Here is a 25132-nt window from a genome sequence, read left to right as displayed (position 1 = left end):
TCTGAGACCAAAATCAAAGAAAGAATAAAAGAGGGAAAGAGAGGCTGATGTTGGTGAACACAGAAACAGGAGTTTCTAAGGTGACATAAGAAATGAGTCAATTATTTTTTTTTAAAAATGAAACCATTATCTGTTGTTATATAACAGGGTTTACCACAGTGACAAAAGACATCCAGAGCAGCTATCATTCTGAGTAACTCCACAAACATACAGCCTGCACATGCAGGATCCAATCACAACACATGTGGTCAGCAACTGTGCTCCACTCCTGGGAGGAGCAGTCATGGCCAACAGGCCCTTCTGGGCTGTGGTGGGGGAGGGTTCATCATCTATCATGTCTGCGCATACAAGGAAGAGGCCTCAGAGGAAAGCTAACACCTCAAATCTACTGACTGCACAAAGTGCCTGCAACAACCATGATACAAATGTCAACGAGGAACTAAGCACATTTAAACTAACTTATGTGTGTTTTTCTCAGGTATTCTCAAATGGCCAGTCCCAGCTTCCAAATGTGAATTTTGTCACAATCAAATGTGCACTTCCTCTCTTAGACCTGCTCAGCAGATTCATAAACTCACCAGGTACCTTCTAAGAGACAGACTCCAGCCCTCAGAGACTGACTGTGCATCATACACTGAAACACCCTAAGGACAGCACACAGTTGGGCAGGAGGCAGCCAGAGGTCAGCTCCACTCATTCTTGAGTGGAGAGGTAGAGGGACAATGAATTCTGCAAGGAAATGAAGTAGCAGGACTTGGGGTTCAAGTTCATCATTGTAGGAGGAGCAGATCCTTCAAGCTTCTTCCAGTTATGACCTGATTCTGGGTCTGCTAACCCTCTTAAGCAGCCCAGCCCTCAGCCCCTCCACCAAGTGTGTCATCAGGCAACCTCTCTGGCAGTCGTCTGCCCTTTCTTACCCACCCTGCTCACTATCGACTCTGACAGCAAAGACAGTCTCTAAGATCCCACCAGAGAGCACTAATCTTCACAGACACTGGGTGGGGAATACTGGTTGAATGGGAAGAAGATCCCCTTTAAAAACTATAGTTAGTAAAATTCCTTTCTATATCCCCTGGTCAGCAGTGTCTTTTTAGTTTTGTTTGTTTCAGTACAGAGAATTGAACTCAGGGTCCAATATATGCCAGGTAAGTATTCTACCAAGAAGCTACAGCCCTAGCCCTTTTAATTTTATTTCAATACAGGGTCTCACTAAGTTGTGAAGCTGGCATTAAACCTGTGATCCTCACAAGCAGCTGGGATTAAAAGTATGCGCCCAGTTTAGCAGTGTCTTCTACCACGGACAGAGGAAAGAGAGCCGATAGCAATCCTCTATTGACAAACCACCAGGTAAAGGTGTTCCCCCACAAGATGACTGGCTGGAATAGGAGAAATGTTGATCTGTTCACCCTGGTCAAAGCCGCTGCGTCTGTAATAGTCCAGTGCCAGCTCCTCCACGGAGCACAGTACTGTGGTGGGGTCAGTAGTGTCCCCAGACTCCATGACAAATATAGACTTGCCCATTCCACGCTGTGGGCACAGCCTGCCTGTGATGGTCACCTGGAACAGCAGCAGAAAAGCACCCATTAGCCTCTCTTCAGTCAAAGTACCTGTAAACCTGTCTGTAGAGTCCTGGGGATAAACCTTCCTAACTCCATAGCCATGCTCTTAAAAGAGTACCCAGTGTGTGATCCACACCCATGAGGTTGTGAGAGTTCGCTATCCTGGTCTTTGGAAAGCATGTCATTGGAGGACCTCCACAGATCCCCTACTTCCAGGAGAAACTGCCAGATGCTCTGAGTTCCTGCTCAAGAGTTCCATCACTTAATCCAGGTGTACTCACCAGCTGACCCAATCTTATCAGGGAGGAGAGTATTACAGTGGAAATGGGAGCGATGGCTATGTCACTATCCAAAATGTGCATTAGACTGTTCCTTGTTCTAATGAAAACGCACACTAAAACTGTTCTTAGGTTGCTTTCAGTTAGAAAAACAAACAAACAAGTAAATAGGTTTAAATCCAAAGCACATAAAAAGGACTGGGGATGAAGCTCAGTGGTGGAGCATGCACTTAAAATTGCAATGCCCTGAGTTCAATCCCCAGTACACAAGACAAACAAAGCACCCAAGGACACTTACTTACATGTTTAACATCTTCCACAGCAATTTCTGGCAACTGATGGAAGAGGTGCTTATATTTTTTACAGCTTGGAGACTCTCGCAGGCGCATGGCTCTCTGATACAGTGAAAGACGGTGTCCTGTCCTTACCTCTGGATCTGCCAGCCCTTTAGTAATGCACCTGATAGCCTAGTAAATAACATGTCACATATCAGGATCCTAAAAGACCCAATGGCAGCAGCTACTAATTTAGCTTGACAGAAAATTTCGCTATTAATTATTCAGCTTTCTTAATGAGCAAATAAGCAAACAGCACTTCTAGAGATATAAACTATTTCCTTAGATCTTATTCTGATATTTTTAATATACAGATCAACTACTCCTCATTGTATATGTACAGGAGAATAACCAGCCTGTTATTCATGTCAATAGTAGATCCCATGGCCCCTTCCTCACCAGGAGCATGTCCCTCAGGACATCCATGTCATGGGCTAGAAAAGAATTTAGAGGAAAACTTGGGTCTGTGGTTCTCAGGATTTCATCTGGGTAGGGGGCAGTGAAAAAAAAAATGTGTGTCCCACCCCTGATTCATAAAATGAGACAAAATCCACAACAGGGGCCTAGGAAACTGACAAGTCAAAGCTTTCAGGTGGCTCTCACATTTAGTACTGACCACAGAGCTAGACCCAATTCCTTATTTATAGGACACAGACACACACTTGTACATGCATGTTCATGGGGGCATTTTCAAAACAGTCAAAAGGTGGAAGCAATCCAAGCATCCATGTAGTCAAAGCTTCCAGGTGGCTCTCACCTTTAGTACAGACCACAGAGCTGGACCCAATTCCTTATTTATAGGAAAGGGTATCTAAAATTTGGAGCATTTAAGTGTATTTCCTAAGGTTGTTCCAAGTTGGACAAATAAACAAGAGAAATACTGAAAACCAGAGAAAGATACCACTCTATCCCTACTATGAAAGCTAAAATCAGAAAAATGGAAAATAACAAGTGTTGGCAAGGATATAGGGAAATTGAAACCCTTGTTCCTTTTTGGTAGAACTATAAAAACTGTGCAAACACTGTGAAGAACAGTTTGGTGGTTTCTGAAGCAACTAAAATAAAATTACCACATCACCCAAAAATCCACACCTAGGAATATCCCCAAAGAAATCAGAACAGGGACACAGACACACACTTGTACATGCATGTTCATGGGGGCATTATCAAAACAGTCAAAAGGTGGAAGCAACCCAAGCATCCAAGTACAGGTGATTGAGTAAACCAAAGATGCTCTATATGACACCTTTTATAATATAATATAGATTATATTATTTATAATTCAGTCATAAAAATGAGTTCTGACAGGATACAACATGGATGAAGCTTGGAAACATTACATGAACTGAAATAATTCAGACACAAAATGGCAAACATCGTGATTCCACTTATATATGAAATACCCAGAAGAGGCACATTCAGAGACAGAAAGTAAAGCAGACATTACCAGGGGTTTGAGGAGGGAGAAAATGGGGAAACTTTACATTTTGGTTACGGAGTTTCTGTTTGGAGTGATAGACAGTAGAGATGCTTACACAACCTAGTGAGCATTATCAATGCCACTGAATTGTACACCTAAAATTTGTTAAAATGACAAATTTTACATATGTTACATACAACTTATAATAAATTTTTTTTTTAAAAAGAGAGAAAAGAAACTGAAAAATCAATGAAGGCTCAGATCATGAGGTACTGAGGGGACAAAAGGAGTCAATGAGTGAGAATGGGCTATTCAAGAGTTTTCTGTTCCTTGGCAGGAGAAAGTAGGCAGTAGAGGCCTGGCACAGGGAGAGAGTAGCCAGGCTAGCTTCACCCTGGCTCTGTGGCCCCTGGCTGGCCACCTGGCACTCTGCAAGAATAAGCACGCTTGCTAATGGCTTCTGCCCTAGACTGACATAAAGCACATAAAGAATGGTAACATGATCATAAGGGCTATGAGTATGGCCAATGAGATGGCTGAGAAAGGTTAAAATGAACAGTTAAGTTTCTTACCATCAATCAAAAATAAGCTCAGCAGCCTATCTGCCCCTGTGACTTTTTCCCTGGTTCACAGTAAGAAGCACTGTGAACTAGGGAAAAAGCTGCAACATCCTTGAGCCTTTGATATGATGAAAGAAAGAGGCAGCAAGAACACAAGCTCTGTCCCTTCCACGCTTGGTGCTGGGCCAAGAGACAGCCTTCCCTTGCTACTTTAGCCTCAAGAAACACTGAGAGGAAATGGAGCACCATGCCTGCCTTACAAGAGAAAACAGCTTCCAGTGGCTCTTCACAGGTACCTGAGGTAACAAGGCACTTTTTCAGCAGAAGGCAGTAAAAATACTACATCACAGTTCCACATTCCATGGCCAATTTTTTCCACTCCTGCATCACCCTGATTCACTTAATATGCCACTGGAAAAAACAAAACCTCCCAGAGGCACAGTCCTCTCCATTCAACTTGAATTCAGGGCTGGAATGTAGACAGGGAGGGAGACCCCGCAGGCAGCAACACAGAGAGCCACTGTTATCGCCTGGCTCAGCAGCAGCAGCTTCTGAGGCCCCACCCTGCTGGCAACACTGGCAACAGAATCAATCCCTCTACTTCCAAGTCTCCAAGAAGCCCAGCACAGGAAGCCAAGGTGCCCTGAAGAGGAGGTGGCCGGCTCACAGTTAAGACAACATATGTCTCAGTGGCACAGCAAAACACCTCACAGAAGTACAAAGAATTACTCATAAAGCTCTTGCAGTAAGATAAGGAAGATAATATTTCCATCAGTCTTTCTATCTGGAGGCCCTGGGCAATAAGCAAATAAAATCACCATTTCCAAAACAAAAACACTCCCTTAGGTACTAGGAATGTAGCTTCCTGAAAATGCTTGCCTAGCATGAGTGAGGACCTGGGTTCCACCCCAGCATTACAAAACAAAAACAAAATAAACCACACTGCCATGAAAGTACCTGCTGAGGGCTGACCCTCTTCCTTGAGTCCTAGAATCTTACTCAAAATCCCAACACAGTTCACTGTCAATTCATCTTTCCAATCAGGGAAAAGAAGATAGCAGTCTCCTGTCTTTAAAGCTTGTGTTATTTCTTTTAGGAGTGGAAGAACTCAGACAAAGAATGTTAACAAAAGAAATAAATGTCCTAACTACAATTAGAATTTCAATGTATGTAACAGGTTGGGGACATATAGCTCAGTGGTAATTGTTTGCAAGGTCCTGGGTTTGACCCCTAGCACCAAAATAAATAGATAAAGGTATTTAAAATTTTGCCATATTTAAAAAACTCATTTGAAAGTAAAAAGAGCCTTGGGTATATTCTTGCATACCGGTTCCAGGCGCTTCAGGTGCTGGTGTAAGTTAAGAGCCAGTCGATCCCACCATCTGCCTCTGCTGTCAGGGCAATAAATTTTCTGTGACAAAAGGTTTTCAAGTTCCTGAACGGCTTCCTATTGCAACAATAACAAAGAAAGCCCATTAGACTGAAAATATATATATATATATATATCAACTGCAATTATATTCAGAAGGCAACAGGACTATAAAGTATACTTAAAGTATATTTATAATGCATATCTTTCTAAAGCCAAAGACCAGGACTGACAGGACAAGGCTTGGAGATGCCCTTCTGCAGTAGGAATGAATTCCCTGAGGTATCCCTGAGGTCTTCTGCTTGCTAGCACTGAGTTTTTGGTGGTCCTGGGTACTGTAGGATGTTCTCTGCAAGTCACACTGGCCAGCGCAGAAGCAGACACACAGATTCAAATTCCAGGCAGGCAGCTGAGCACTGGTGAGGGCTAGAAAATTCATATACTTCTGGGAACCCAGCAGGTCACAGAACCCACAGAAAGAAGAATTTAGGGCAAGACAGGCCAGTTATAAGGGGTGTGCTCAACCACACACTCCACTTAAACAAGAAGACTCTCTAGTCTAGATTTATGTAGACTCTACGGTCATTCTTAATGTTAATCTTTTGTGGTTCATCTCTTTCAAACATGTAATGTTTACCCCAGAAAAATACCAAAACCCCATGTACACATGCGATTCTGGGGTTCACAGATGCCCCAAAACTCATCATTGATACTCTTTTTGAGATTAACAGATCCCAGGATAAGACCCAGCTTAGTATATCCTCTTTATAAAACCATCATTTTTCAATAGAAATATTAAACACAACAAAAGGGAGCTCTGGCAAAGTCACAATGTTTAGTATGAGAACCCACCATATTTCTGATTTGTAATTATAGATTATTTTCAGACAATCCACAGCAGCTGACAGGGGAGCCTAAGGAAAGGTGAGAGTTCCACCTCAGAGATCTGAGGGAATCTCACAAGTCTTGCACCATGTTCTGAAAGAGACTAAGTTCCAGGTTGCCTACTAGGCTTTGTCCATGACCCCCAGGTCATCCCAGTACAGTGACTCATTAACTCACAAGCAAACAAAACAGCTGTTGGTCTTCAGCTGTCTATCTTCTACTAACCCAAGAGACAGCAGGTTACTTACATTAAACACTTTCATTTTATTACTATGTGATGATCATGTATGTGAGAAGGCGGAAAGCCTAGCTGGCTTCTTTCACATGTTTACTGCTGCCATCTCATAACAGGGTAGGGAAGGGACTGGTGCTCTAACCTCATACATGTGAAGTCTCTGCAAGATTTCAACAGTCCGAGACAAAATCCTTGTATATATCCACCCGACCGTAAAACACCGTAGAAAGAGTGGTAACTCCTCATGGTATCTAAAATGAAAATGTATACCACTAGCTTAATAATTAGGTTTATTTGCTATAATACAATTATAAATGACAAAGCAGATCAAAGTCTTATATTTCTTTGTTGTTGTTGTTGTTGTTGTTATTATACTAGGGATATGAACCCAGGGATACTTTACCACTGAGCTACAACCCCAGCGCTTTCTATTTTTTTATTTTGAGATAGGGTTTCACTAAATTGCAGAGGTTAGCCTTGAACTTGGGATCCCACTGCCTCAGCCTGAGTAGCTGGGATTATTAGATATGTGCCACCATACTCAATTGGATTCTTGTCTTTTAAGTATTAATACTTACAGTTGTATACAATTTTTTATACCACAAACCTACATTCTCATAGCTATTCACCCTATCCCAGGTCACTCAGATGGCAGAGAGAGATGAGAACATTATGTAATATTATAAACCAAGGTCAGCAAACCCCAGCCCATGAGCCAAACCCAGGGCCAACTCCCTACTTTTCTAAGCTCTACAAAGGAAGAATGTTTTTTCCCTTTCAAAAATATATATATTTAAAAGTGTATTTTATATTTACTTTTCTGTACATATCACTATTATTTATTTTTAATTTTTTTAACTGACACATAAAAACATAAAAACTGTACTTGTTAATGGAGTACTATGTAATGTTTTGATAAACACACATGTATAATAAGGTTAAACATACCTATCTCTTCAAACATCTATAACCTGTTTATGAAAAACACATTCAAAATTCTTCTTCTAATTTTTGGAAATGAACAGTTCACAATCACTTTCTTAATCAAGCTACTACTGTGCAACAGCAAACTAAAACTTCTCACTGCTATCAAACTACAACTTAGTACACACTGATCAACATTTCCCCATCTCTTCCTCCTCCTAGGTTTTTACCATTTTAAATAAAATACATCAAAAAAGGAATACTCTATAGCATGAGAAAATTAACATGGAACTCAAATTTCAGTGTCCATAAATACAGTTTACTAGAACACAGCCATGCTCATTCATTTCTCTCTCTCCAGTACCTGTTTCTGCACAATGGCAGAGTAAAGTTGCTGCCACAGAGAATCAAAACCTTGACTATTGATTCTCTGGTCTTTGCAGAAGGTTATCAATCTGTTCTATAGTAATCTAACTTACTGCTATGATTTTCAAGTCAATATTATTTCATTATAAAATGTGTTTCCTAAATGTTTTTCTGAAAGAGGCACTGAATAACCCTAATTATTTTCTCATCATCATATAACAATGAAGGAAAATATTTCTTAACATTTATTAAACAGAACAATAAAAGATCATGTGATACGCACTTGGAACTTTCAATACTCACTCATGCTATCCTTTTCAGAATAACATGTACTTGAGTTTCCATTGGAGAAATGTTACCTGTTACATGCCCCATCTCTGTCCTACTTCTGGGTTTCCCTCCCATTTAAATCCAACTCTCCAGCACTCAGGGAAGCCAAAGTACTTAAAGATGGCAAGCTAATCACTAAGTATTCACTTGAATATCTGCTGTGCAAGGATCTGAGTTATATAAAATTTGCTTAACTCTTTGTGGGAAAAACATTCAAAATCCAGCAGAAACTTAACAATTCTACCCTGGGTTGACCACAGATCAACTGGAGTATAATATTCATGAATAAAATTAGCTTGAGTAGTTGGTACAAAATGAACAATGAGAAATTTTGGTAGGTAACTTAAAAAAAAATCTTGCTAAGGGTCTGGCTCAGATAGAGCACTTTCTTAACATCTGAGGCCCTGCGTTCCATTGCCAGCACTGAAGAAGGAGAAAACAAAACAAAACAAAACTCTAACCTCAGGGAAGGGTGATTTTTCAGTTGGTTCCAATTTCTTTTTGCACTTTGAGAGAGCTCCTTAGCTTCTTCCCAGTTCCCATTGGCCATTGCAGTAGAAATGTCACTCAGCATGTGCGCAGCTGCTGCATATCTGGGGAAAAATGCCATCCAAGTTTCAAATGTTAAGGAGTATTTCCATAAAAATTACCACGTCCTAGCTGCTAGATCTAATTCTGAAGGGTAAAAGTGTGTTTTTTAAAATGTGAGGGTTATTTAAATTTTATTCTAGTACTAATTTAACATAACTGGAAAGGCCCTGAAGAACTGATACAGGCTGCCCAATTTACTGTATGTATGGTTACATAATATGTTCCACTATATAAATGTGATGTGATGTTGATCAGTTCATCATTCTCACATTTTGACACTCACTCTTCCATTCATTCAACAATTTGGCAGCCACCAAATAAACACATAATTGACTTCAGAGATTATGTCAATTTGATAACTTAATCATTTACAGCCATAGGTAGTCAGGGGTATGCCATACGAGTTAAGAAAATTACTTAGGCTATTTCAAAAGCAACTTTGGGAATGCATTTTGGGAGACAGCAATGCTGAAATTTTATAACATCACTTAGCTGAAAAAATATGATTTTTCATTGCTTCTCTAGATATCAAATTCAAAAATATTTGACCAGTGGATTCTATAGCTCTTTGAATACATGTTCACTGTGTTTGACTCATGTCTTAAAGCAAAGCATGCAGTATCAGTATGTATAAACATTATACAATAAGAGAAAGGAAAATGCCTCCAAATGAAAAAACCAGCTCACAAACTCTTAGATCTAATTATTTCATGACTACACTAATGGATAATTCTGAGTCAATAAGAAAAGAGAAATTGCACCCTACAACATAGCTTGAGCCTTATCCCACTTCCAAGAAGCCACCTGAAATCAGCCCCATCACACTTTACCCCATCTTCTTCCATCAGCACCCAACCAGCCCTTGTCACCATCTAGACTCATGCATGTGGTACCTATTACTTATCTGAATTATACTGCAACTGCTAAGCTAGGAACAGCATCTTTTTCCATATCCCCAGGCTCTTCCCTCCACCCAGTTTCTCCTGCCTTCTTACATAGAGCACTTCCCACTCCAATAGGGGGTGGCTCCCCTCACAGCCCTCTCACCTCAGGGCTGGGACCTTCTGCCTACTGCTACTCCCAAATCATTCTCCTCCCAATTTGGAAACCTGCATTTCTGGGAGCTTCCCTGCCTCCTTCAGGGCATGTGACTCCCGGACAGATCATCTTCTAACATTTTCTGAAACAGCTATCTTACAGCCTTACCCTACTCTGGGTTTCCTGTCATAATGGCCTGGTGACTTTGACATCAGTGAGGGTGAAGAGTACACTCAGCTCCTAGACCTTCTCACCAAAAACCCCCTTTCCATCTGCCTTCAACTACCCACGTGCCAACAGTTGCTTAGAGACTTCTGTCTCCGATCAACATGTCATCCTCAAAAACCCAGACTCTCAGCATTTAATCTCCTAACCAACTCCCCCCTCCCTCCACCACAGTCTTCCAGTTCATTTACTGCTAGTAATTCCTCCTGCTCTTCAAGACTCTGGTGCTCTCACCATCATTATCCATTAGTCACAGGTCTCCTGTCCTTACAGTCTACATACCCAGCAAAATCTTATTAGTCCAGCTCTCCCTGAGAAAGACACCATTTACCTTGGCCAGTCATAGTGTGCACACTGACTGCTTTCTCATAGCCTGTGCCCAAGTCCCTGAATGTTGCCCAAGAAAATACAGAACTAGGCTGACTGGTTTTGTTTGACTCAAGACCACAGATTTAAAATAAGCACTTCCTTCCTCAGCTTACTACCTGCTCCCACCACCAAGGTCAAAACTAGCCTTCCTTTGGCTTCTCTTGTTCCCCTCTAACCCTGACTCCACTGGATGCTTTGGTTAACTACCTGCCTAACCTTTTCCACAGATTCCCCTACTCTAATGAGTAACAGATTCAGTCTACTTACTAGAGCTCAGAAGTTGAGTATACTCTGACTCCTGCAATCCTGGTCCCTAAGTAACTTCCCCTTGTACCAAAGACCCCCACCCTGCCACCTCCTGAGCTTTAGGCAGAGACATCCTGAGTTCCTCCAACTCAGCCAGTTCTTTCCTGCCTCAAGGCCTGTGTACACACTCAGCTCACTTCCTCACGAAGAAGCAGGCATTTATACTCTTATGGTTTAGATGAGAGGTTTCCCCAAAGAGCTCACCTGTGAGACAATGCAAGAATGCTTGAAGGGGAAACGCATTATGAGAGATACCATCTAATGGTGGATTAATCAACTGATGGAATAACTGGGTGGTAACTGTAGGCAGGTTGGGTGTGGCCAGAGGAAGTAGTTCATTGGAGGCATACCTTTAGGGTATATATTTTATCCCTGGTGAGTGGTCCTCTTTCTCTGCTTGTAACTGCTATGTCCTGAGCTGCTTTCATCCACTTTGCCCTTCTGCCATGGTATTTTGCCTCACCTCAGACCTAGAGCTATGAAGTCAGCCATTGATACACTGAGACCTCTGAAACCATGAGCCAAAATAAACTTTTCCTCCTCTAAATTTTTTTTGTCAGATCTTTTAATCACTGTGATGAAAAAGCTGCCTAAAACAGACCCTGACATGGCTTCCTCCTTTTTTATTCTTATGTCTTATTTCCAATGTCACCTTTCCAGGGCCACTCCTTGACACTCTATCTACAAAGTAGAATTTCTCCACCTTTCCCTCAATTGTCAGGGCACTTTTCACACACTACAGTTATTCTGTTTATTACCTATCTCTCCAGGGAGATGTAACCCCATGATTACAGCAACCCTATCTTGTTCACTGCTGCAACCCCACTACCAAGGGACATAACAGATTTTTGACATTCAACCCATTTTTATTGAATAATTGAGGATCAATTATTTCATGTACAAAAATGAGCAGAAAGGGTTCCCAGGCCAGGTATTACATTAACAGCTACTGTATAATGTGACTCCCTTCCTGAAGTCAATTAAATCTGATTTCATTTATATGTTAAGGCCCTTTGAATAACAAAGGAACAACATACCTACTTTCTAGAAGGAAGAGAAGATGGCTTAATACTTTACCCTAGTCCTCTCACTTATGAACTTGTCAACTATGGTTTTGTCAATCACAAAACTAAAAAGCAATTCCCCTAGCTTTAACAGTAACAATGACAATTACAATAATATCTAATATGTAGTAGGCATTTCTGCAAAGGTCAGGTGGTAAGCACTTTTATGTGTATCCACACATATCTATAAGGATTTACTATTATTCTCTACATTTTACAGACAAGTATACTGAGGCACAGAGTGGTTTCACAATCCCATTTGTGTGATGCATTAATCAAAATGCAGTCTGTAAAAAAAAAAAAAATCGACATTTTAATAAAAATTAAAAATTCCATAGAAATAGTGAATAAGAAAATACACAAATGATTCCTGAAAAAATACTGAATACACATATGGAAAATATCTCCTTTTACTTAAAAATGATTAAAATTTAAAATAAAGTGATGGTACAATGATTTTTTGTCTGTTAAAAAATATTTGATGAACATAATATGCCAATGCTTAGCATAAAAGTGTCCTTAAAGAAAAAGATATTATATATCCTGTGGAAAGGAGTTTAAATAAATTATTTAGTTAACAAACATGGTTAATACTTATAGGAAGCACGTAACAATATTAAGTTATGCATAGTGTATGATGTATTTGTTTTCAATTTACTAACCGAATAATGCATTTTAATTTAAAAAATTTTAAAAAAAAAAAGGCCTAGGGATGTGGCTCAGTGGTTAAGTGCCCTTGGGTTCAAAGCCCAGCACCAAAAACAAAAACAAAGCTTTGGCTAAGAAAGTCATTCCATTTGAACACAGATATTACGTTTCCTGATAGCTAAGGTAAAATAGGTTACAATCAGTTTATAGTAATTATAAACTGATTAAAAACTGAAATTATTAAATAATTTCAATAACTTACTTTTTTTTTCCCTTTCGTAGTGCTGGGGATTGAACCCAAGGTTTCATACACATTAGTCAAGCCTCCACCACTGAGCCACATCCCAGTTCCTCAATAACTTACTTTTTAAAGCACATGGCTATTCTAGACAACACTTAAAAAACTTTCTCAAAAGCAATATCTGAATCAATTTCAGATAAGTTTGAGTCATAAATCTTAAATCAAGAATCAAAAGTGACATTTTAAAAATTAAAGGAAATCCAAGTTGTTGTTTTTTTGTTTGTTTTTTGTTCTTTGCCTGTAAAACCTTTTATCAAACCCTATCTTTACTGATCAAACCAAATTTTCACTAAATCCATGTACCAACATAAATTAGTGTTGAGTTTTATCTGAAGTTTTATTACTAAGAAAACATTCATTTTCCATTTATTCATGGCTAACACAACATATTCACAAAGTAGGTTTGTTTAAATGTCTGTATTAAAAAATTGCTTCCTGCCAAAACTATTTGGGAACATAAGTCAGGGAAAAATTCTGTAGTTCTAACTGAAAACACATTGGTTTTGGCACATTTCTACATTCTCCCTGTAAATAGAAAGGCATATAAGTAAGGCAAAAACTAAAAAATGACAAACTTCAAAAATGGTTTTGGCTATGGACTTAAATGTTTCTACTTTGGCTGCAAGGAAAAAAAACAAAATATATTCAATTTTAAATTTTACACAGATATCATAGTGAGTTAACACGATCCTACCTAATAAGATCTTCTCTGTCTTGAAAGATTTGGGTTTTTCGATTAATGGTATAACTAGGAAACTCCATTCGGCCAAGATTGACCAACAGCACAGTAGAAAGCTGACCCTGACCACCACAAGCAGCTTCTTCATCTTCCATGGAGTCTGTCAATGAAAACAGTAGCAAGATCCGGGAAAACACAGCCCTGGGGCCTTTACAGACTCTCAGTGACTGTCCAGCCAAGTCTTTGGCTCTGAAAAAATATACAATATAGAAATATCTTTCTGGTTATTAAGCATTTAAATGTCAGATTTTGCATATTATTCTCAGATAAAATAATGATAAATGGCATTCATTATCCTAAACCTAAAGCAAATCTACCACCTCCAGTTGTGTGAAGCTTAACCTCTCTGGAGCTCAGAGTCCCACTTAGGGACACAGGATTGATTGAATTTATATCTCCAAATGGTTTCACACATGGTTTGGCTCAATAAAAGTGTTTCCTTCCCTAACCACAGAACAGGATGAGGTTTACCAAGGTTATGAACATTTAAAATATCAAGAAAACTCATAAACTCTTCAACATTACCAATTCTCAGCTATTGATTTTGGTAGCAATTTAAAGAATAAATATTTACTTAAAATGTCACTAACAAAAGCTTGGTAATGCAGCAGCATTTGTATACCAGGAAATGGTACAAATCTATACCAAGGTTTGGTGCTATTTGCAAATGTACCAAGTGGTCCAGGAATATCTCCATTCTGGGGTTCAATTCTAGATGTCTGCAGAGTGGGTTTGAAGGTCTGAATTAAGTCTAGGGCCTGTAGCAGGTTTTCCCAGTCTCAGCACTACTGAATTTAGGCTGGATAATACTTGGTTGTGGGATCTATCTCCTGCATTAGATGATGTTCAGCAGCAACTCTGGTCTCTACTCATTGGATGCTGTTAGCACCAGTGCCTCCAGTGATGACAACCAAACATGTCTCCAGATGATGCCAAATGCTCCCTGGAGGTTAAAAATCACTTGAGAACCACTACCCTGGTAAGGACCTCATATCAACATATCCAGAAGATATTAAACCAAAAGCAGTGCTGCATCCCTGGGAGCACCAAGAGATTAGTGCTACTATCAGAGACCCAAGGGAAAAGAGTGGGACTCCTATCACACCATCATTTTATTGAAAACTATTCATCTATAGACTGTCAAAAAGTACCCAATTCTTCCAGGTACAGTGGTGTAACATCTGTAATCCCCCAGTGACTCATGGCTGAGGCAGGAGGATTGCAAGTTCAAAGCCAGTCTCACCAACTCAGCAAGGTCCTAAGCAATTTAGTGAGACTCTTGTTTCAAAATTTTAGGATTTTTAAAAAGGGAATTGGGGATGTGGCTCAGTGGTTACATACCCCTGGGTTCAATCCCTGCTACCAAATCAAACAAAACAAAAAAGTACCCATTTCTGAGCTGGGGGTGGTTCTGAGTTCAGTGGTGGCCTAGCTTGTATGACTCCCTGTGTCCCAACCCCAGCACAAGGTGGGGAGCGCTCACTTTTTCCATCTGCATACAGAGCCTCAGGGATGCCCCAAGAGGAACAAGCCTCTGGGCTTCCAGAGGAAGCATTAAACATGGAAAACTGAGCGGTGACTCTCCACTAATATTAATAAAGTATAACTGCACCTTTTTCTATTCCTCATGTAACAGAAGAGAAATACAAACAGGAATTGTTCTAGTATGGGGCTGTCAGGGAATCTGAAACGCTACTGCTGGAAACTACATCAAAATGAAAAAAAGAAGTAAAATCTTAAAGGATTTCAGTACAACAAAAGTGGCCTTGAGAATTTTATTTTCCTGCAACTCCAAAGTCGGCAATAAGAAAGGTTCATTTTATTTCTTTTACTATATCTGTTCATATACTAAGCGCATATAATGAAAGAAAATTGCCAATTTTAATGTTAACTATAAAATGTTACATGTAAGGTAAACATTAAATAGACATGAAATACAAACATAAAAAAAGGGCTTAGAAGACATTTAACATGCCACAGGGATGAGGATTTTATACTTCTAAAGTCAACTAACTATAAATATATAATTTATTAAAATGCACTATTATTTACATAAACAGAGTAAGTAACAATGACATTGTTTTAAAGTGATTTCGAAAGTGTCCTCTCATTTCATCCTCAACTACTCCAGAACAGTAGATTCCAAGACTAAATTTGACATCATTTGATTTTATCTATTACGTGGGCAAAACTAACTCTAAAAGTTTTTATAGTATTCCCCAAATTAAAACAGTTCAAGGGCTTCCCAAGAATAAGAAACAACAAAACAAACAAAATAAAACTATCCACAGTTTTGGGCAAATTGTTATGCTTCATATTGCCGGGCACTGTGGTCCATTACTATAACCACAGCAACTTAGGAGGCTGAGGCAAGCGGATCACAAGTTTGGGGTCAGCCTCAGCAACAGAGCAAGCTCTAACCAACTTAGCAATACCATGTCCTCAAAATAAAAAACAAAAAGGGCTGGAGATGTAGATCAGTGGTAAAGCCACTGAATTCCCAATACCAAAAAAAGAAAAGAGAAATATTACAATTGATTACATTTCAACAAAAAGTTAACTAAAATTAAAATTTGACAAAGTTAGCCTGCCCTAAAATCTGTAAGAATACCAATTAAAACTATGTTTCTTGGATAACAACAAAATAGAATTCACCAAAGACCTATTATTTTTGTCTTTATTGCCTACTAATTGTTTTTGGTCCTAGAAATTAGTAAGGTTTTTTGCTTTGTTTTGTTTTGTTTTGTTAGGACTGATGATTGCACCCAGGAGCACTTTATTACTAGGATAAATCCCAGTCCTTTTTATTTTCTTTTATTTTGAGACAGCATCTCACTAAATTATTGAGGTTGGCCTTGAACTTGAGATCCTCCTACCTCAGTCTTCCAAGTCACTGGGATTACAGGCATGTGCTACCGAACCTGGCCAGTATGGTCCTATGCTTAAAATAAGCTAGAAAAGAACTTAGGTGATTATAATTAAGGCTCTTCCAGGCTTCTCAATCTAATTTCAACTGAAATAAGCCATTACAATTATAAAAAGCATACAATCTATAAGAAGTCAGTAATGTTTATCAACACTTTAAATAATTTTACCCTTATAAAGCCAACATACCTTTTCAAAATCACTGTTCCGATTCCAGGTTGACTCTTGCCCCAAGTACAGACTGATCGCTGTTTGGCCAATTTGAGAAAGTCATCCACCAGCTGCTGTTTCTGTCCATTGGGATTTACCAAGTGGAAGGTCTTAGCCAGGGCTTTCAGTTCAGGAGCAGAAAGAAGTTCAAGCACTTCAGAAAGTTCTTGCAATTCAGATTCTAAAAAAATTTTTTTTTAAAAAGTGAAAAATTATTCTAAGGAATTTTACTACTTTCTAGCTTTATTTCCTTAAGAAAGAAGGAAGCTTAGCTACATGCAGATAAAATGAATTTTTACTGTATAAATTTTAATTAGTTTGCCAAAACCCAAAACTAATATGCTGAGTTTGCCAAAATTTTTCCATTACAGACCATGGAAAATAGATAAATCTTCAAAGTTCTGAAATAACAGAATTTCTCATAAAAAGGAAAATGTGATTACAAAAAAGACACATGTGGAAAGCCATTATGGTTTGGACATCCTGCTTAAATAGCTTACTGGACTATATATTCCCTATATTTAATAGCACAAAACCTCCAAAACAACTCCCCAAACCAGGTGACAAGAGTAATCATCCTCTTATCCCCATAGTCCTTTTCCTGCTTATGTGCTTCAGGCTGGAAGTCCTTTCATGGGCTCACTCATTCAGCACACAGAAATCACCATCTGCTTTATGGGCCCCAGACACTACACCAGGCCCTACACATTTATTTGGTTGAGATTAAGATGGTCTCTGTCTATAAAACACTCATAGTTTAGGCAGTGCCTTCTTCTTACACACAACAAATATTTACTAAATGTGCACTGCATGCCTGGTAAAGTTAAGACCCTAGGCATCCTACAAGGAGCAACAGCCTTTCCACAAGAAGCTTACCTCCTGGGCATAATAAGTAAACCAATGATTATATATGTTAGGTGGTAATAATGCTATAAAGAAAAAAAAACAGGGTGAGGCAAAGGGAGTCTGGCAGAGAGGCTGGCTGTTTCACATAGGGTAGTCAGGCAAATCTCTGATGAGCTGACATGGCACTGAGGTGAAAGGAATGAGGAATAAGCCATGGCCAGATGATGGAAACTCTCCTACATGGAAGGGACATTAAGGTCAGGGTTCTAAAACAGAAGTATACTTGGCATGGTGAACAATACTAAGGCTGTGTGGCTGCAGCAGAGGGAGTGAGAGGGCAGCTTAAAAGTCAAGGTCAGAGAAACCACCAGAGGGATGTTGCATCATCAGTCAAGTTTGGATTTGACTGAAGAAGCACCTGGGTTCTGGTTTTGTTACTAAAAGGTAGATCACCAGCAGTAGTCACCTAAGATGCTGCTCAAACATGTCAATTTATGGAATTTGTGTCAGATCTTCCTCATCAAGTAGAGACCAAGAATTCATTTTCCAGGTGACCCAGATGGCAATAACGTGGGAAGCAATGCTCCATGGAGGGCCTCAGATCCTACTACCTAACTACTCATATCCAAGCTCCTTTGTTGAGCCTCCATGACTTCTCCCTATCTCTACCCTACCTAGCCCCACCCTAACAATCATCCTAACTTCATATTTACCTGCTGCTCCTCACTACAAAACTCTGCCCCAAAGGAACTATCTGGCTTGATTTGCTTATTTTGCCTAAAATGTAAGCAACCTGAATCCAAAGCTTTCAGATTTCATTTTCCTTATACCTAAGTTTCCATACAATATTGTATAGGTAAGTATTTAGTGACTAGTACTGACGAGACAATGCAGGGTATCATTGGAGAAGACAGTTTACATAGGTTTAAATCAATTAAAAATTCCCAGGCAATCAACACATAAGAGCTGCAAGTATGTGCATTTGTGGGTAGATGACATTTTTAAAAGAAAAGCTGATTTCAAATAAGCCAGCTTTGTTCTTTCATAAAGATGAGGAATCTGAGCAAAATTACTCAACTTCTTGCTGGAAAGAGAAAGACAAAGAAAGATGCATTTCTTCCATGGCACAATCTATCCCTAAGTGACTTTGTTGTCCTAAAACTGCAAGTCAGAAAAGCAATAGCAGACAACCTCTCACTGTCCTGGCAGTCTTATCCCATCACATGAATAATCTGTTGTTCTAAGATTAAAAACTTGATTTTGAAAAAGCAACTACTATTACCTGGCACCAACCAGAAGATGGCACTATACTAACATTACCATCATTCTGCAGAAATTGAACTCTTCAGGTTACCTTTTCACTTCTCAGTTTCTTCTACTGACCATACCTGTCTGGAGAAAGCCTGCATACTTCAATTCTTCAATCACAGGTGTTAAGTCTGGAGCAATCTCTTCATATTCTAATTTATTCATCTTAATCCAGCTTAATTTACGTTGAAAGAGCCTTACATATAACTTCTGACCACTAGCTGTGATAAAGTTAAAAAAAGGTGAAAAATATTACTTTTATTCTTCAAAACAACATACAAATTACCATTTACTTTTAAAACCTGAGGTGAATAAATATACTCTATTAGGAATATACATATTTTTACCTTATGTATAATGATATCATTTCATGTAAGTCATTTTACAAAGTTCCAATTTGGTAATGAATATTGGTCATTTTAAACTTCTAAAATCCAGTCCCCCTACGTTCTAGTCGACATTTCTTCTCCCTCAGAGAAGCTCTACCTACAATCCTAGTTATTTTGTTCTCTGCTTTTAGTTTGATATATATGAGTCCATTTGGGATCAAAAATAATCTGAATTTTCCCAAAAAATGCCTAGCTTAGGTAGGGCAGTCATCTCTATCTCAATGTTCTATGCCAACTTACATAATTAACCTGTTAGGTCTATTGCCTTACTACTTGAATTATCTTTAAATTTCTTCTGATTCTAAAATAATGTTATTGTATTTTTTAAATTTTTCAACATTTTCCTTTCTTTTCTTTAAAGAGGCAGCTTTTACTTAAGGCATATAGTATATGATTCTCCACAGAAAGCAATACACTAAATTTGTTGAACTTGCACAAGGGAAACTGTTCATATCTCTCAGTTACATGGAGGTCCAGATCCTCTAACTATTCAAAAAATCACAAGATCCAGGTGTTGCACACCTGTAATCCCAGAGGCTAGGGAACCTCAGGCAGGAGGATCACAAGTTCAAAGCCAGACTTGTCAACTAAGCAAGACCTTATTACTAAATAAAATATAAAATAGGGCTGGGGATGTTGCTCAGTGGTTTAAGTGCCCCTGGGTTCAATCCCCAGTATCAAAAAAAAAAAAAAAAAAAAAAGTCACATGAATATAATCAGCACCCATCCAAAGAACTGTGACTACTTTGGATTGAAGAGCCAGTGTGATGCCTTTATGTCCATACCCTAGTGAGAAGAGCATGAGATGGAGGCTGTATGGACACTTTACACAACTTGCCCAGGTCACATGTTAAAAAATAATACAAGGAATATCCTAGTAAATCCACTGTGTGGATTCTCTTAAATATTAGTTGTAACTGGATGGGGTGGTGCACACCTGTAATCCCAGCAATTCAGGAGGCTGAGGAAGGAGGATCCAAAGTTTGAGGCCAGTCTGGGCAACTCAGCAAGACCCAAACTCAAAATAACAACAAAAGCATTAAATATTAATAGCAATACCTGGGATTTTTTTCTTTTAATCTACTGAGGAGTCAGACATGACCACACTGCCCTAGAGGACAGTATGAAAACCATGTAAACAATACAGCCACCAAATAAGCTATTTCTACCTTGAAGTGATTCAGTTCTAGAGCCATCATGACCCTTTGTAACAGGGCAGCCACACCAGGGTGGCTTTTTCTCTAAACCTGAATTATCAACTTGACATCACCACTGGCTACTAAAAATTTGAGACACAGACTAATAATTTTAAAGGTACCAATTTAAGCCTGAGAGCTTCCATTTTCTCTACAACCTGACTTGAAGAGGCAAGAGTCCAGGAATCTAAACATTGTTGGAAGAAAATGTGCCTCAGGTTGGTTTGTTTTTCTCCTGTATTTTATATTATTTTACTTTCATTTTTGAGGAACTGGAGTGTGAAAACACAAAAATGATCTAATTGAAAGCTTGATTGCATGCCCGAAAAGCAAAGTTATGTTTTTTCAAATCACAATGTATTTTTTAAAAAAATCTGGCAGGATCATTTTACAACCATCAAATATATCTATAAAGGAAAAAGAGTTGCTTCCATTGCAATCCAAGTACTGCTTGTACAGTAGATAGCACCTAGCCCCTACCTGTACATCCTTGATACAAACCTTGTAGGATGCTCTAATTCCCATTACTACTACTACAGAGTATTCACAAAACCATAATGACCCCTACCAGTCATTAGGTTATTGCCCAACATATCACCCTTCAATTAGGACAGCAAATGGGAAACAAAAAATTGAAAGCAAATAGGCTGAAGATACCTGATAATTGATGAAATTTACTTATAATTCCCTTCTCCTCTTCATCAAAAAGCATCATATCATCTTCATTCTCAAGTACGGCTTTCAGTACCACTAGGAAACTCCGAAGATAGTAAGGATGACTCAATGTTTGAGGAGTCTTAACAGGAATACCACAACTTGACCCCTGCTCCAGAGGAGTGCTGCAAGTGATTTTATTCTTTAAGCCACTTTCACCTTCCAGAAGTTCTTGAAAGTTACTCAATTCAGAAACGTTTGTAGAACTAGGAGATTTTGCCTCTGAATTTGACAACTGTGTTTTAACTTCTGAAGCAACAGTCATTTCTACTTCTTCACAACTACAAGCCTCTCGTTTTTCAACACCTTTATCATCTATGTCTTTAACACTCTCTTGCTTTACAAGACTGTCTTCTGAAGTACATTTTAAATTATTCCCAAGGGTTAAATCTGGAGAAAATAACATGGGAGCTTTAGCTGAGAACCCAGGGGTGAGGATGAATTTCCCACATTTCTGAGTAGCCTTTTGGCTTTCAGCTTCCACTATTTTACTGTCTTTTACCATATGTTCAGAAGTATTCTCCTCTTTTAGAGAATCACATATAAAAATGTTTTCCTTTTGAGAACTGTTTTCCAAAATTTGATCCTTGTCCTCAATTTCTGAACAATTATCAATCAGGCTCCTAACAGTTGTAGATGTGGAACTTTGTGGACAATTATTGGTAAATTCCTCATTCTTACTTAGTGACTTTTTAGCCTTCATGTATTTCCTGGACAATTTAGATGACAGGCTTCCCAAAGATATAACTTTCACAGTATGATTTCTCAGTTCATCTTGATTTTTACACACCAAGGCATCAGTACTTTTAAAGTAGGGACTGGTCTGCTGTTCTGTGCTCATATTTGACAAACCACTTTGGTCATGGATTAAATTTGTCTTTGATGGTGATTTCCTTGGTCTTACATCTTCTAGGGCAGTATTCATTAAATCTACTGTGGTCACGTTTGAATTCATTAAGTCAACCTGTACTGGATTCGCTTGAATGATGTCACCATTGTTAACACACATTTCATCAAGGTGCTGGTTCAAGTTATAACGGGGCACCATTTTACTACAAATGGGGCAAGCAAGTTTAGCAGGTGGTGCATTGTTAAAATATGAAACAATAGAGTTAGATGAATTTCTTTTAGTTTTGCTGATTGATAAGCTTCTACGAGGTCTTTTTTTGTCAGATTTCCCTTCTGACATCATGAGTATTAGAAAAACTGGGTGATCTAAGTAATAAAACACAGGCTATTTCTGATGGAAGACAGCAATGCTTTACTTTTACTTTCTTGGCTTGAACTAATAAAAACTGGGAACTTATGTAACCTCATGTTATTCATTTAAACAATTTGTTCTTCCTAGAAAATAAAACACATACTGGTTAAAACCATCTTTATGAAATTAAACGTGGAATATTTAACGCTGGGACGAGAGAACGGTGGACGTGAAACTGAAGGCGGAGGCTGTACACCCAGCTCTGCACGCAATTTTCCTGTGTCCTTTTATCATAAAATGACAGAAGTCGACTTACAAGGTTAACTTTTAAGACCTTTTTAAGATCTAAAATTACCCGGTTTTAAATAGGGATTTTTCTCACTACTCCAGATCCTTCTTTAAAAGCACAGCATCGGTAACATTTTCCTCGAGAGACGGGGCCCATCGGGATGGTTCCCCAGGGCGGCTCCCGCCTCAGGCCTGCACAGATGAGCGCCCACAGTCGTCGCGGGGATCTGCGAGCACGCGTGGTTGCCGCCGCCACGGCTTCTGCTGCAAAGCCCCTGGGACCCGGCGAGCACAGCCAGCGCAGCAGGGACGAGTCTGCGAACCTGGGACAGGCACCTGGGTCGCGCACCCGCGGCCAAGCGACCGACCTGCGTTCCCCCGCCCTTCCCCCTTCCCCTTCTTCCCTCCGCGCGGGCCGCCAGCACCTCGCGCCGTCTGTCCCGTCAGCCCTGACCCCCACCTGACTCCGCGCACTGGTACTCCAGGCATTCCCAGCCGAACTGGCGTCTCGATTCCACAGGCTCAGCAAGAGGAGGCTCGAGTGATCGATTTCCTTTCTTTGCCACATTAGAGACGCCCAAACTAGTGGCTCACACTTAGAGCCGCTGAGGGAGACCTGGATACCTGCTAACTAACTTTCACACCTGGGCAGTCCAGTGCGCTCCAGCACACTTTCTCTGTGGCTGAGTAGATTAAATGTACGTGGTAACAACAGCAAAAGGGAGAAGAATGTAAATGTAACTATACTGTTGCAGTCTTACTTTTTATATTGAGGTACAATATTAATTCCAAGTAGACTGTGATAAGGATGCATATTGTAATTCCTAGAAAAACCAAAAATTAATGCAAAGAGGTAGAGCTAAAATATTAGTGGAGAAATTAAATTCAAAATCAACATTTGATTCATTTTATTTGATAAAGACAGAACAAAAAGGGACAGAAAAAGTCAGAAGGGACAAGAAAAAATAACAAAATAGGGACTGGAGGTGTAGCTCTGTGATAGGGCACTGTGCCTAGTCCCCAGCACCACAAATAAAGAAATAGCAAATTATGAAAACCGAGTATAATCAGGTCAATAATTACATTAAATGTACAAAATTCTAATTAAAAGGTAAAACTTGTCAGATTAGATTTAACATGTTAATTCCTAACTACATATCATGGACAATTTGGAAGTGACTTGAGTATAGATAAATATACAGTATTCAAATACTAAACAAAATAACTGTAATGTTATATTGAGACAAAGTAGTTTTCCTGATGAAAGAAAGTAGTCTTCCTGATGGGAGTAAGTACCAGAGAAAACAAGATCATTTTATAAAGTCAATAGGGGCAACTCACAAGAAAGGCATAAAAATCATAAATGGGTATACAACTAATAACCAGGTTTCTAAGAAAATGAAGCAATAAAAAAAAACCTACACAAGGAAGAAATAAGTAAATGCTAGCACTAGACAAAAAAAAAATCAGTAAAGATACAGATTATCTGGAAAAAAAACTGTCAAAGCTTTGGACTAATTGAAATATGGAACACTACACTTAACAACTGTACACATTTCTTCCTTTTCCCAGTGTTGTAGAGTTAATAATACTTCCTGTTTATTCTAGGCTTGTGCAAATGAATAAATACATTGAAGGTAATGGAAGCAAGTTTTCTTACTGTAGAAAAAGGTATTACAAATATGGAAAGAGTGAAAATGAGATTTCAACTTACGATTTTAAATTGGAATTAGAGGTATTGGTATGAACTCATGAATGGCATACATATCCCATATTGCCCCCACTTTATCCCCATAGACAAGCAATCATAATTTTCTGCCTCTGTTGAGTGGGCCTAGTAGCAATGAGCACACAAGAAATTGGGATACAAATATTATTCTCTATTAAGAAAAATGGGTTCCTTCAGAAAATGACTAATTCCAAGGAAAGATAAGAATGAAACATATAATAGCAACAGAAATTAAAAATGCTCAAAGAACAATAGGGACATATCAAAAGGACTCAGGAGTAAACTTGAAAGGGCCTTATGCTGTTCAAGTCACCGGACAATTGGAGCATCAAAGCAAATAATGATAGTAAAGAACTATAAAACCAGGTCCAAACTGAGATAAATAAATGAGAAAGAAAGCAGCTCCTTACAGTAGAATGCCAACCAATTAGTGTGGAGTAGCTAAATCAACAATTGATCCTGTAATTGATGATTGAAAGTTTGATGAGGAACAGATATTTATAGCATCAAAGTGTTGTCCTCATAAATAACAAATTAAGAAGGAAAATAGTAACTTTCCAGTGGGGAAACTTGGTGGACATCACCTTAATCAAATGATCATTGCCATCATATTCCATTAGGACAAAATGTCTTTATATGAGGGACTAAAGACATCCACTGCTGTGGTCTTCCTGCCCAAAATGTGTAACCTAGATCTAATTATTAGAAAACACGATTCGAAATCTGAAGGATATCCTATAAAATAACTGGTCTGTATACTCCAAAAATGTTAGTCAAGAAAGAC

General features: G+C 38.9%; 1 protein-coding gene across 1 annotated transcript in view; it reads right to left on the bottom strand.

The window, feature by feature from the left end:
- Fan1 (FANCD2 and FANCI associated nuclease 1) overlaps positions 1-23055 on the bottom strand; it is a 40425-nt gene extending 17370 nt beyond the window's left edge. The window contains exons 1-9 of the mRNA XM_047537909.1: positions 21074-23055; positions 18912-19052; positions 16657-16858; positions 13498-13731; positions 8723-8854; positions 6784-6892; positions 5480-5599; positions 2140-2304; positions 1407-1557 (exon numbers count right to left, since the gene is read on the bottom strand). Of these exons, the coding sequence (XP_047393865.1) occupies positions 1407-1557; positions 2140-2304; positions 5480-5599; positions 6784-6892; positions 8723-8854; positions 13498-13731; positions 16657-16858; positions 18912-19052; positions 21074-22322 (2503 nt within the window). The 5' untranslated portion in view covers positions 22323-23055. The remainder of the gene's footprint in view (positions 1-1406; positions 1558-2139; positions 2305-5479; positions 5600-6783; positions 6893-8722; positions 8855-13497; positions 13732-16656; positions 16859-18911; positions 19053-21073) is intronic.
- Positions 23056-25132: the final 2077 nt, after the last annotated feature.

This window comes from Sciurus carolinensis, chromosome 2 (assembly GCF_902686445.1).
Source record: "Sciurus carolinensis chromosome 2, mSciCar1.2, whole genome shotgun sequence".
NCBI classification, from domain to species: domain Eukaryota; kingdom Metazoa; phylum Chordata; class Mammalia; order Rodentia; family Sciuridae; genus Sciurus; species Sciurus carolinensis.
The sequence above is the reverse complement of the archived record's forward strand: the minus strand, read 5'-3'. Positions and strand labels throughout refer to the sequence as shown.